This window comes from Bison bison, unplaced genomic scaffold, assembly GCF_000754665.1.
Source record: "Bison bison bison isolate TAMUID 2011002044 unplaced genomic scaffold, Bison_UMD1.0 scf7180017863016, whole genome shotgun sequence".
In the NCBI taxonomy this organism is placed as follows: domain Eukaryota; kingdom Metazoa; phylum Chordata; class Mammalia; order Artiodactyla; family Bovidae; genus Bison; species Bison bison.
Genome location: NW_011493588.1, coordinates 112,165 through 126,224, shown reverse-complemented (window position 1 = coordinate 126,224; position 14,060 = coordinate 112,165). Strand labels below are relative to the sequence as shown.

Genomic DNA, 14,060 nt, shown 5'->3' with positions numbered 1-14,060 from the left:
CTGGGTCATGGAAAAAGCAAGAGAGTTCCAGAAAAACATCTATTTCTGCTTTCTTGACTATGCCAAAGCCTTTGACTGTGTGGATCACAATAAACTGTGGAAAATTCTGACAGAGATGGGGATACCAGACCACCTGATCTGCCTCTTGAGAAATTTGTATGCAGGTCAGGAAGCAACAGTTAGAACTGGACATGGAACAACAGACTGGTTCCAAATAGGAAAAGGAGTACATCAAGGCTGTATATTGTCATCCTGCTTATTTAACTTCTACGCAGAGTACATCATGAGAAACGCTGGATTGGAAGAAACACAAGCTGGAATCAAGATTTCTGGGAGAAATATCAATAACCTCAGATATGCAGATGACACCACCCTTATGGCAGGAAGTGAAGAGAAACTCAAAAGCCTCTTGATGAAAGTGAAAGTGGAGAGTGAAAAAGTTGGCTTAAAGCTCAACATTGAGAAAACGAAGATCATGGCATCCGGTCCCATCACTTCATGGGAAATGGATGGGGAAACAGTGGAAACAGTGTCAGACTTTATTTTTTAGGGCTCCAAAATCACTGCAGATGGTGACTGCAGCCATGAAATTAAAAGACGCTTATTCCTTGGAAGGAAAGTTATGACCAACCTAGATAACATATTGAAAAGCAGAGACATTACTTTGCCAACAAAGGTTCGTCTAGTCAAGGCTATGTTTTTTCCTGTGGTCATGTATGGATGTGAGAGTTGGACTGTGAAGAAGGCTGAGTGCCGAAGATGCTTTTGAACTATAGTGTTGGAGAAGGCTCTGGAGAGTCCCTTGGACTGCAAGGAGATCCAACCAGTCCATTCTGAAGAAGATCAGCCCTGGGATTTCTTTGGAAGGAATGATGCTAAAGCTGAAACTCCAGTATTTTGGCCACCTCATGTGAAGAGTTGGCTCATTGGAAAAGACTCTGATGCTGGGAGGGATTGAGGGCAAGAGGAGAAGGGGACGACAGAGGATGAGATGGCTGGATGGCATCATTGACTCGATGGATGTGAGTCTGAGTGAACTCTGGGAGTTGGTGATGGACAGGGAGACCTGGCGTGCTGCGATTCACGGGGTCGCAAAGAGGCGGACACGACTGAGTGATCTAACCTGAAGAGTTGACTCATTGGAAAAGACTCTGATGCTCGGAGGGATTGGAGGCAGGAGGAGAAGGGGACGACAGAGAATGAGATGGCTGAATGGCATCACCGACTCGATGGACATGAGTTTGGGTGAACTCCGAGAGTTGGTGATGGACAGGGAGGCCTGGCGTGCTGCATTTCATGGGGTCGCAAAGAGTCCGACATGACTGAGCGACTGAACTAAACTGAACTGAACTAAGAACATAGAACAGTACCTGACAGAGAGAGCAGGGCAACGTTTGTTCATTAGCAACTGGCTTTAAGGGTGATGGAACCCACACAAATTGGTGCAGTATTTTTTTTTTCTTTTTTGACTTTGTCCTCTAAGACAATGGAAACAAAAGCGAAAAGAAATAAATGGGACTCAATTAAAGCTTTTCCACAGCAAAAGCAGCCATGGACAAATGAAAAAAAATAAAAATGCCCTACTTGAATGGGGGAAAATATTTTTAAATGATATCACTGATAAGGGGTTAATATCCAGAATATATAAATAGCTCATATAACTCAGTATTTAAAAAAAAAAAAAACCAACCTGACTTAAAAATGACAGAAGAATTGAATAGATATTTTTCAAAAGAAGACATACAGATGGCCAATAGGCACATGAAAAGATGTTCAATATCAATAATACTCAGTAAAATGCAAATCAAAACCACAATGAGATATCACCTGGTACCTGTCAGAATGGTTATCATCAAAAGTCTACAAATAACAGGGACTTTCCTGGTGATACAGTGGGCAGGAATCTGCCTGCCAATTCAGGGGACAGCTGTGAGCACCTAAAAGCCCATGTACCACAACTACTGAGCCCATGGGGAACCGAAATTACTGAGCCCATGGGGAACGGAAATGACTGAGCCCAGGTGCTGCAACTACCCAAGCCCACGCACCTAGAGCCCTCACTCTGCAACAAGAGAAGGCACCACAGTGAGAAGCCTGAGCACCTTGAGAAAGAACAGCCTCCACTCGCTGCCACTGGAGAAAGCTCTCAATCATAAATAAATAAATACATGATTTTTAAGTCTGCAAATAACAAATGTTGGTGAGGATGTGGAGAAAGGGGAACCAACTCGATGGACATGCATTTCAGCAAGCTCCAGGAGTTGGTGATGGACAAGGAAGCCTGGCGTGCTGCAGCCCATGGGGTCGCAAAGAGTCAGACACAACTGAGAGAGTGAACTGAACTGTACACTATTGATGGGAATCTAAATGAGTGCAGCCAACATGCGAAACATTACGGAGTTTCCTCAAAAAACTAAAAGTAGGACTGCCATGTGATCCAGCTGGTTGTATATCCAAACAGAAGACGTTAACTTGGAAAGACACAATATGCGTAGTCCAGTGTTCACATCAGTGTTATTTACAGTAGCCGAGATACGGAAACAATCTATGTCTACCAACAGACAAATGGGTAAAGATGTGGTATATACATTGAAGTGTTACTCAGTCATAAAAATGATTGAAATTCTGCCATTTGCAACCACGTGCATGGATCTGGAGGGGATTATGCTTAGTGAAGTCAGACAGAGAAAGACAAACCATATGATATTATTTATATGTGGAATCTAAAACATAAAACAGTGAGTACAAGAAAACAGAAACAGATTCACAGGTACAGAGATCAAACTAGTGGTTACTAGTGTTGAGAAGAAAGGGGGAAGGGGCAAGATAGGGATAGTTCAAGAGGCACTACTATGCATAAAATAAATAAGCTACAAGGATATACTGTAGAGAACAAGGAATAGTCTCTACTATATTATATATATATTATATACTATAAAATATCCAATATTTTATAACAACTTTAAATGGAGTAAAATCTCTAAAAATATTGAATCATTATGTTATATACCTGAAACTAATATAAATTATAAATCAACTCTACTTCAATAAGAAAGTAAAATGAATAAGATGATCCAGTCCAGAGTTTTGCACTAGGGTAATATGTTTTTTCACATTTATCTATTTGGCCATGCTGGGTCCTAGCTTCAGTATGCAGCATCTTTGATCTTCATTGTAGCACACCAGATCTTCCGTTGCAGCTCTCAGTGCTTAGTTGTGGCCTGTGAAATCTACATCCCTGACCAGGGATCAAACCTGGGCCCCTTGAGTTGGGACCATGGACTCTTAACCAGTGGACCACCAGGGAAGTCCCTCACCATGGTGATATGGAAAAGATGCAGATTATCAGGCCTCACTCCAGACTTGTTAAACCATAACATATTGTGTGGGCTCTGTGAATTTGCATTTCTAAAAGTTGGGGAATCTCTGGTCTGGGACAATCTTTTAAATCGCAAATGGAGGACCTGAAAGGTACCTCATCTCTCCGAAGAGCTCCAGAAGGCTGTGAGGCTCTGAGAGTTGAAGCCTTAAAACTCTTTTCCCTTCCAACTAGTTCCCTGGCCTCTAGGAAATTTACCTGATTTCTTCTCTGTGAAATGGGCAAAAGGCAAAAAAAAAAAAAAGAAGAAGAAGAAGAGGAAGAAGGGGGTGAAAAACCACAGGAAATGACTCACATTTGCACACATTCTCAGTAGACTAACTGGTTGTATTTATTACCATCAGAGGTCTTCTTACTTTACAAGTGGTGGTTTCAGCAATATCAGTGCTTGTTTCAAAAAGGATGACTTCACTCATGTTCATAGCATTCTGAGATCCATTTCTTAATTTCCAGGCAATATCTCAATATCTCAAAGCCTATCAAATATTAATAAGTCAGATGGAAATCAGGATGCTGTTCAATGTTTAGAAGTCATCAGGATAGCTCAGCTCGCTCAGCAATTTCAACCGTAGTATTCTTTATGGGTGGCTGAGCAGTAAAGAATCTGCCTGCAATTCAGGAGAGATGCAGGTTTGGGAAGATCCCCTGGAGGAGGAACTGGCAACCCAGTTCCTTGCCTGCAGTTCCAGTATTCTTGCCTGCGAAATCCCATGGATGAAGGAGCCTGGCGGGCTACAGTCCATGGAGGGTCACAAACCAGTCGGACAGTACTTAGCGACTACAACAGCTACATTCTTTATTACGTTTTACCTGTCGCTGAATATTTGCTGCTTCAGAATCCACAATAAAAAAAGAAAAGGATAAGCTGGATACTAATTCTCTGGTGATTGTTGCACTCTCTGCCCTCAGAGATCCAGAAACCTATAATGATTTTGGAGAAGGACAGTAAGAGGTGGACACTTTTGGGCAAGTTGGTTTCCTTGTTGCTGTTGCCCTTTTAAAAGTTCCTCTCTCCAAACCCCAGAGGACCCACAGAAGAGGAAGCGGTAACCAACTACGTGAAGTGTATTGCATGCGCGTTAAGTCCAGTTCTCCCAAATCATCATGCAGATTGTAGTCACCAAAGAGCACTCTTCAACCCTGTCATCTTATACACACGGAGACTCCTCTGTCAAGCTGCATCCAAGCCGTCAGCTTTGCGACTTCGATCCCTTCTCTAACACGGGGTGAAATACTGCAAGCTTGCTCTCCGCCGAGCGTGCCGAGCTTTGCAAGCCCCTTCGGACGGAGATGTGTGACGGCCAGCTTTGAGATGCACAGTCCTGGCAAACGTCTGCACTTTCAGACCTTTGGAGAATCGATTTGTGACGAGGTCTTCCACGTCCTCTGCATCCGCGGTTTCTTCCTAATTGTCCTCGTCGTGGGTCCGATCCTGGCTGCTGGGAAGGACACCCCAGGAAAGTGCCCGGGTGGCTCCAGCCCCATCGCCCCCACCCATCCGCCGCGTCCTCCGTGCGCTCCAGCGGGCCTCCAGCCGCGCCTCAAGTGCTCCGCTGTGAAGTGTCTCCAACCATCCTCTTTCCGCTTTCCCAGTTGTCAAAAGAATAGAGGAACCCGGAGAGGCAGGGGCGGTGGGCGGGAGGCCTAGGCTGAAAGAAGCCAAGAGGAAATGAAAGAGAGTCTCCAAAGGGACCGCTGAGCAACGGTTCCGAGAAAGTCAGCAGTTCCGAAATCTTAGCCCACCTCCCTCCATGACTGCTCTTCTGAGCAAAGGTGGGAGCACGCCCCTCGCCAGCCGCCTGCGGAGCTGGGAGGACTGCCCTTCCCAAGGGAGCAGACACCCGGGCGCGGCACCCCAGCCCTGGGCGAGGGGCTCAGCGAGAGGGCCGGGCCCTGGGCAGCCAGGCCGGACCCCGGCCGGGGGCTGGTAGGAAGGGGCTGGGCCGGGCTGGGGCAGGTGTGGGGAGCCCAGAAGGTACGGGCTGTTACCTCAGTGGCTGCGTCCATCATGCAGTTTGCCTGTCGGAGCTGGCTGGTGGCCTAAAGGAAGCCCGGGGCCTGCGCTCTCTGAGTCCTGCCCCTGGATGAGGCCATGGCCAGGCTCTGGGGAGTCCCGGCCAGAGAAGAGTGCGGAGGGGCCTGGGGGAGGGGAGGAGAAAAGGGAAAAGCAGAGGAGGAGGGAGGGGGGAGGGAGAGGAGGGAAGGGGAAGAGGGACAGGAGGGAAGGGGGGGGAGAGAAGGGGGGAAGGGAGAGGAGAGGGGAGGCGGGGCAGAGGAGGGAGGGGAAGCGGGGGCAGAAAGGCAGACTGAGACCCATCGCTCACCTTGCTAACAGTGAACTGAGGCTGAGAGAGGCTGAAGGGAGTTTGTTGGTAAGCACAGTCCCAGGAAACGATGAAGCCAGCGCTCAGGCTCTGCTGTGAAACAGTGAGTGGAATCAGCACAGTCTGTAGGTAACTTCTTGACCAGAAATGCAGGAGCTAGAAGCTAAACTAAGCACCAAGGTGAAGAAGCCACCCAGGAAGTAAACACTCTACAAGTCTCTGTTTTCTTCAATAAATCAATGTTGTTGTTTTTTAGAACAGGACAGACTCAAAAATTAAAGACAACTTATGTATCCTTCAATTGCATCTTGGTCTGAGTAAATGAGTTTTGTGATGATATAAGAAAAAGTCCAAAATTTTTAAAGAGGGAAAGTGGCAATTAGGGTGAACATGTCATGACGTTTCTAACTGTAAAGTAATGTAAAACACAAGGGTGATGTAAACAAGCAAACGTAAGGGCGCATTACCCTGTGTGTGAGCATCAGAGGCTCACTGTGCCATTCGGAGAAGGCAAGGGCGCCCCACTCCAGCACTCTTGCCTGGAAAATCCCGTGGACGGAGGAGCCTGGTGGGCTGCAGTCCATGGGGTCGCTAAGAGTTGGACACGACTGAGTGACTTCACTTTCACGCATTGGAGAAGGAAATGGCAACCCACTCCAGTGCTCTTGCCTGGAAAATCCCAGGGACGGGGAGCCTGGTGGGCTGCCGTCTCTGGGGTCGCACAGAGTCGGACACGACTGAAGCGACTCAGCAGCAGCAGCAGCAGCATTGTACCATTCTCTTGTTTCTCTGTTTGAATATGTTCATAATCAAAAATTACGAGAAATATACTTTCTGGGGCTTTGTGACCTCGAGTAAATAGTTTGACCTGTCTGGGTATTCAAAGTCTTTATCAGTGACATAGGTCTAGTGTATCTCAGAGGGCTGTAAGACTTACATGAGGTACTCTATGAAAAGCAGTTCTAAAACGGCAGAGCTCACAGGCCACCTCATGCTCTCACTGACCATGTCTGTGTGAATGTTTCTTTGCTGAGGGCTTGCCCTGTGCCAGGCTTTGTGACACATGTTGGGACTCTGAAGACAGATGGCTGCTGCCGTCCATGGCTTTAGTTTTCTAGAGGTTTACATCACTGCTGAAAATTTCACTATTTGGTTTACACTGTTCATTCTCTTCTGGGGAGGTGTCAGCGGGAAGACAGATGGGGAAGCACCTCCTTAAAACGAAAGCAGCAGCTAAAGTTTCGCGCTGTCTTCTCGGGCAGACTCTCTAAGTTTGTTCTGTCTTCATGGCACAACAGAGTTCTCTTCCCACCTGTCTTCCTATAACGGTATCACCTCGGTATTGTCTCCGTCTTAAATGGAGGCTGAATTTTAACATCGGTGTATCTAGAACACACTTTTCAACTCTCCAGGAGAAAATCCATCTGTAAGGTATTTATCCTGGCATCTGAATTCCATCTCTGCTTTGTAGGTCTGGCCTAGGGCAAGTCATCTAAGTTATACTTTCTGCGCCTGCAAAACGAAGGTATACCTACGTGGTATAATTGCACTGGCAATTAGAGATAATTTTTGTAAAGTCTGGTGTGCTGCTCTATAAAAAGGAGGTTTTATTGTTCAGGTCACTGTAATTAGTGGATAAACTGTCTACATGCTAAATTAACATCTCTAAGGAAAGTGAGGGTGGAGCTGAACGGGACAGGTGCGTTAGGGGGTCCCTGTTAATCTTAGTCTCTATACAATTAATGATCGCCTTGAAGATACTGCTCTAATTTGACGCTTTCTGAAACATGTTTCAGCTGAATTGTGTGTTCATCTTCAAGCCATCGTGAGCTCTGAGCAGCCCTCACAGAAGGACTCAGCTGAAAAGTGTAAGAGCTGTACTGAGCACTGCTTTCCTAAGGTATGTTTATAAATGCTATTTGTGGAATATACCAGTATTAAACTTAGCCATCCTTGAGACTGGGCTTCATAGACCTTCTTGCCAATAAATGACTTCATTGTACGTAGGAAATAGTAAATAATTTAAAATCTGTCTCATCCATTTTATTCTTCTTGTTTTAGTTGGATGGTGGCAGGAAGATGTTTTAATATAACTCTTTGCTAGATCAAAGGAAACTTCAACCCCCCCCCCAAAAAAAACAGTTGTAATACTTCCTGAACAACAGCCATAAAATCAAATATAACGTATTAGAATAAGCTATAGAGTGAAAATAATATGAATGCTATTGCAAAGCATGAAAATATATGCCATTCCCTAAAATGGCTGATCTATTCAGTAACAAGCATAATCTATATTTGCACAGTGCTTCACAGTTTATAAAGCAATTTTTAAGATGTTTGTTCTTACCATAGCCTTGTTAGGCAAGAAGAGAGAATTTTATTTTCCTCAATTTGTTAATGAGAAGCGAGGAAAAGTGAGTTGTTGCCTAAGGCAGAAGTGGAATGAAGACTTGGCCTTAAGTTTACAAAAGTTAAGTCATGGCTCTCCCTACTAACTGGACTCTGTTATCATATCAAACCATCATCTCTTTTTCTGAGTCTACAGTGCTCCTTGAATTTTTCAGCAAGAAGACTGAGAATTTTTTGGTGCAAATCATCACTATGTTCGAAAAAAAGTAAAAATTTTGAAGTTGAAAATTATAACCAAGACCCGAAGTAACAAACACTCAGATTTAAGCATCTCTGTTTTTGATGCACTTGGGGAAAAGTTGCTTCTTTCCTTATATTTCTCTGAAAACACTGCACCAGTGTAGCAGTGTTAAGAACTTATCTAACTGATAAGATATTTCTGGCTTATATGTTGGATCCCAACTCAGATTCTGATTTAATTATATTCCCTGGCCTTTTCATATTCATTCTGCGTTTCCATGAAAAACTTTGTGAATGGTATGCAGCAAAGAGAAATATAAAAGACTATTGTTGCATTCATAATTTTAAAGTATTTAACATTTCTGTTTACCTCAGTGAAAACCAGCAGGATAATTCCAATACTCCTCAAATGGAGATGGACTCTAAGACAAGTTCAGAGAATATAGACAACCTCCAGGCTGAAGGACCCAGAGACAAAACTGTGTCCCCAGAAGAGACAGTGTATGTTACCCTGGATGTAAACATCAAGCCAAGCAAGGGAAGGAAGCACAGGCTCCGTGTGACGGGGGAGCTCATGGGAGGCCCGCAGCTCTGAGGCTGTCAGAAAGGCAGTGAGGACTCCTCCTGGCAGAGAAAGGCTGGTATACAGCGCAGAAGGAACTGACGCATTCTTAAACCTTGGAATGCCTCTCAGGTGTTCTCCTGAAAACCGCCACGTGAGAGTTATCTTTTCTCCAAAGAGAAGCGAGACAGGGAAAGAGGAACAGGTATTTGGTCAGTTTAACAACACATCAACTGACTGTGTCAAATTTTATATTCACACAGTTGGGAAGACCAGAAAAACTCTTCTCAAATGCAGGGAACTTCACAAAGATGAGTACAAACTCTGTGTCTATGCTTTCAAAGGAGAAAGCATAAGAAGGCTATGTCCGCGGATGGCAGACTTCTTTCCCTTCTGGAGAAGAGTGACTGGACCCTCATTGGAAACCTGAGCATTGTTTTAGACAGCTCACAGTTGGCCAATGCCTTAGAGGGCGAGCTCTTTCAGCTTGAGGTTAAAAACAAGCATAAAAGCCAGGGCACCAGCTGCTTGAAATTCTCAGGTTGAGGTTGAAAAAAAGCATGGATGCCAGGGCACCAGCTGCTAGAAATTCCGAGTCACAGGAAATAAAGCCTTGTGTGTTGAAACAAACAGTCATGGAAGACAAGCACCCTAGTTTGGAAAGAGAAAGTGATAAAATTAGAAAAACTTTGAGAATAATTTGGATAAAACACAGGGGGAAAAATTGTCTGAATTGCATAAAACAGACTTTGGGAAACTGACCAAAAACTGCTCAGGTTGAAGTGCACAGACTTCTTTCCGGGCTCAGTGACTCAGGCCGGCACCTTTCATGGCACATCAGGAAGAGTGCAGGTTCTTCCACTTGCTTTGTTTGGAAAGGGTTGTACGTTTCCACTCGTCGGCATGTGATGTATCGGACCGTGGGAGAAGACACAGAGTCACGTGAGTGTGTACACACACATGGTCAGTGTGTAAAGGGGACATTTGCTTATGAGAAGGCTGAAGATGAAAATAAGCACTGCTTCTCCTTGAGCGTTGGTTTGAGACACCTGATGTAGATCTTGACCACGCAGCTCTGAAAGTGAAGACACAGGGACAGCAAGAGCCTGAGGGGCTGTGTGATGGGAAGGACCCTGGACCAGACAGCAGCCTGGTGTGTATTATTGGCCGTCCAGCTGGGGAGGCGAAGTCTACCGATGCCTGTGCTGTGATCCCTCAGGATCAGCGGGAAGAGAAATACTTGGAACACATTCAGGCTAGAGCTGCAGATAGGCGTGGTGCTTGAACGCAGTGCATCCATATGCACACCCAGAAGAGTTTCCAGGAGGTAGTCCCCCAGCCTGATGTGGCGACCCATAACACCGCTTCTTACTTTGGGTCTCCGGCTCCCCCGTGTTTGATTCTGAAGGCTCGTGGGTGCCACGTACACTGCAGGCTTCGCTTATAAGTACCCACAGGGGATTTCCAGCATCACTGAATTCAGCTGTACCCTGAAATCCATTATCTATGATGTTAAGAAAAAACACAGAATGTGGTAGGAAGGACTATTTCTAAACCTGCCAGATTCAAAGAAAGGTGAGTATTAAGGATGAAAAAGAATGACAATTCAGAATACACCCGAGCTGTTCAGGGAATCACCTATGGAATTGTTATTCCACAGGCAATGATAACAGGTTTCTAAATTCTGTAATGGTCAATCTCATCAACAACAATAATAATTAATGGTTCTGACTACTTCCTATGCACCTAGCATTTTTCTAGGTACATGAAGGAACTGGTTTTAACAAATCTGTGAGGTGGGCTACTATACCTATTTTAAAGTTAAGCAATGTGAACAAAGATGAATAATACTCAGTTTTATGACAATAAAAGTAAGCATTGTTTTTGTTTTTTTCATCTTCCCCATCTCCCCTTCGGAGAAGGCAATGGCACCCCTCTCCAGTACTCTTGCCTGGAAAATTCCATGGACAGAGGAGCCTGGTGTGCTGCAGTCCATGGGGTTGCTAAGAGTTGGACACGACTGAGCGACTTCACTTTCACACATGGCAGAAGGAAATGGCAACCCACTCCAATGTTCTTGCCTGGAGAATCCCAGGGATGGGGGAGCCTGGTGGGCTGCCGTCTGTGGGGTCACACAGAGTCGGACATGACTGAAGCGACTTAGCAGCAGCAGCAACAGTATCTCCCCCTAAGTTCAGTTGCTTAAAGGCAGGACCCAAGACTTCTTCTCATTATCCACAATGTCTGGCACATGGAAATTAAGGGCTTCAAAAATACGTAGGTTCATCAGTAGCAACACTTAGGGCTGCAGTTAATCTTAGGTGTGTGGGTCAATCGCTCAGTTGTGTCAGACTCTTTGCACCTGCGTGGACTGTAGCCTGCCAGGCTCCTCTGTCCATGGAGTTTTCCAGGCAAGAACACTGGAGTGGGTTGCCATTTCCTTTTCCAGGAGATCTTCCCAATCTGGGGATCGAACCCACATATCTTGCATCTTCTAAATTGGCAGGCGAATTCTTTACCACTGTGCCACCTGGACTGAGTAGCTAAATGCTTGGTTAGAAGTAATCTCAAATGAAATCTTTTAGAATTTCCAAAATCCTCATATGATCCAAACTGTCAGGATATATGTTTCCTGAAATTCAGAGGGTAATATATCCATTTTCTGTGTATTTATAGGCTACTAGGGGGGCTATCTTAAATACCATGTTACTTTGTAGAGATGTCTTGGTTTTTGCCCGAAGTCCTTGTCCTGCTCCAGGATGCCGGCTAGTGCCCACATTGCGTTCGCTGTTAGGTCTGCTTAGACTTCTCTTGGTCGTGACAGTTTCTCAGCCTTTTCTTGTATTTTATGATCTTGACAGGAAGTGTACTGGTCAACTATTTTGTAAAATGCCCTTCTGTTGGAATTTGTGTGATGTTTTTTTCTAATACTCATTGGACTGGGGCTGTGGGTTTTGGAGAGTAAGATCACAGAGGCAAAGTGTCATTTTGTAACCAAGAGGTGGAGGCAAGCTAAATGTCCATTGACGGCCGAATGGATAACGAAGATGTGGTACATATATGTGATGGAATATGACTCAGCCACAAAGAGAAGGAAGTAATGGCATTGGAAGCAGCAAGGAGGGGCCTAGAGATTATCGTACTAAGTGAAGGAGGTCAGACGGAGACAAATGTATGGTATTGCTCATCTGTGGACTCTAAAATAAAAAATATGAATGAATTTATTTCCAAAGTGGAAAGAGACTCACAGACATAGAAAACAAACTTACGGTGACCAAAGGCAAGAGGGGGTCTAGGGAGGCATAAATTAGGAGGTTGGTATTCACCTGTACACAGTGCTGTGTACAGCATAGATAACAAGGATATAAAGGGGACGAGACTCAGTACATCTAATTCTTGGGATAACTACGTACACACATATGCTGCTGCTGCTGCTGCTGCTGAGTCGCTCAGTCGTGTCCGACCCTCAGCGACCCCGTGGACTGCAGCCCACCAGGCTCCTCCGTCCATGCACACATATATAGGACGAGGAAGTGGCAACCCACTCCAGTGCTCTTGCCTGGGAAATCCCATGCGCAGAGGAGACTGGCGGGCTGCAGTCCACGGGGGTCACAAAGGAGTCACACACAACTTAGTGACTTGCTGGGAGCCAGGCCCTCCGCCTGTGGCAAAGGTCGTGAGGAAGGAGGCTCGACATACGCAAGGCGGGATCGAGCCTCAGGAGTCCCCCTGGAACTCCTCGAGCATCTACCCCCATAACCAGAGCCTGCCTACTTTACTACTTTGTGCTCTCACCTACACCTCTGACTTTACGGGGGGCTGTCCCCCACCACCTCTTTTGGAGAAGCAGTTAACTTAGAGCTCCAGTTAATAAAAACTCCTGGGTGTGACAAGAGTGTTTTAACCTACAAACTCCTCTGAAGGTTCTCTAGCCTGCCTGACAGGTTTGTCCGGCCACATGTGATTGCTCACAGCCTCCCAACCGTGAGAGGCACAAGATGCTTTAAACCTTCTAAAAACAGGTTCCTTAGAAAAGTTAGAAAACCATTAGTATAAATATAGTGGGCTGATTAGAAATTGTATTGGTGAAGGGTTTTTCATTTGTTGAGCCAATGTTTGTTGCTAAGTCTCCACATCCCCTGCCCTTACACACATTAATGAATATATAGAAGAAATAAGTATTAACCTTTGATACAAATCACGTTAGACCTTAGGGTAAGTAAATTCTTTCCTTAACTAAAACCCGCTACACCCTCACCCTATAGGAATGTAACTTTATTTGGGTGGCATCTGTTTTAAGAATAATCACCCCTGGAGAAATAAGTGTCCTGGTTGACTGACCGCTGTCACAAGGAGAGGGTCATAAATTGTCAGCAGGCCCCCTGGCCAGAAGATGATGTAACACCCCTAAGACCTCTGTATACATTTGTATGAAGCACCTGACTTTGATAAAAGTCAGGACTGCTGACCCCACGTGACTTTTGCTTAACATCTCAGTGTATAAAAGTAGACCATGGAAAATAAAGAATTGGGATCAGTTCCTCAAAATACTGGTCTCCCCATGTCCTTCTTTCTCTCAAACTCTGGCTGAGTCTCCATCTGGAGCACGGAACCCGCCATGCTTACTAATTATGCCTGGGCTTCTAAGATCCGACCGGGGAGGCCTCAGTGTCTCCTCTCCTTCGGGAGAACGGAAGGACGCCTGCGGCCTACGTAAGTGGTGCAAGCTTCTTGTCTTGAAGTTTTATTGGTTTCGCGCGTAAACCAAGCTACTCAGCCTCTTTTCTCCACTGAATTTTCCTACTGAGCTATCCTCATTCTATTACTCTTTATATCTCTAATTAATATCTAATTGAAGCTATTGTATCCTGATCCTCGCCAACGCCGTCCCCGCTTCGAACTCCCTGGATCAGCTGGGGCTGGACCTCGGCAGTGACTAAACGGCAAGAACAACATACACAGATGTATCTACATAGACACGTGTACACACATATACAGACATGTATATGCATGTAGAGATATGTGCACATGTATGTATGTATCTGACGATGTGCTGCACACCTGAAACGAATATGATATTATAAATCAATGATACTTCAATTAAAATCAAATGAATAATAATTATTTTTAATGATTATTATATAATAATTATAATTATAGTAAATATATAACTATATGATAATTGGAGAAGGAAATGGCAACCCAC

The 14,060-nt window shown here is 45.0% G+C and overlaps 1 protein-coding gene and 1 long non-coding RNA gene across 4 annotated transcripts in view; one reads left to right on the top strand and one right to left on the bottom strand.

The window, feature by feature from the left end:
- Positions 1-10,810, top strand: part of LOC104983629 (protein FAM111B-like) — a 38,045-nt gene extending 27,235 nt beyond the window's left edge. The window contains exons 4-6 of one of the 3 annotated variants that reach the window (XM_010833165.1): positions 7,500-7,603; positions 8,668-10,429; positions 10,777-10,810. In XM_010833165.1, coding sequence (XP_010831467.1) covers positions 7,500-7,532 — 33 coding nt within the window. In that variant the 3' untranslated portion in view covers positions 7,533-7,603; positions 8,668-10,429; positions 10,777-10,810. Of the gene's footprint in view, positions 1-7,499; positions 7,604-8,667 lie in introns of all 3 variants that reach the window. The other 2 variants (XM_010833166.1, XM_010833164.1) reach the window with 2 other exon arrangements.
- On the bottom strand, positions 4,154-5,544 carry LOC104983631. The gene is made up of 2 exons (XR_824667.1): positions 5,369-5,544; positions 4,154-5,028 (listed from the first exon to the last, which is right to left on the bottom strand). It is a non-coding gene; the product is annotated as an uncharacterized LOC104983631 (long non-coding RNA).
- Positions 10,811-14,060: the final 3,250 nt, after the last annotated feature.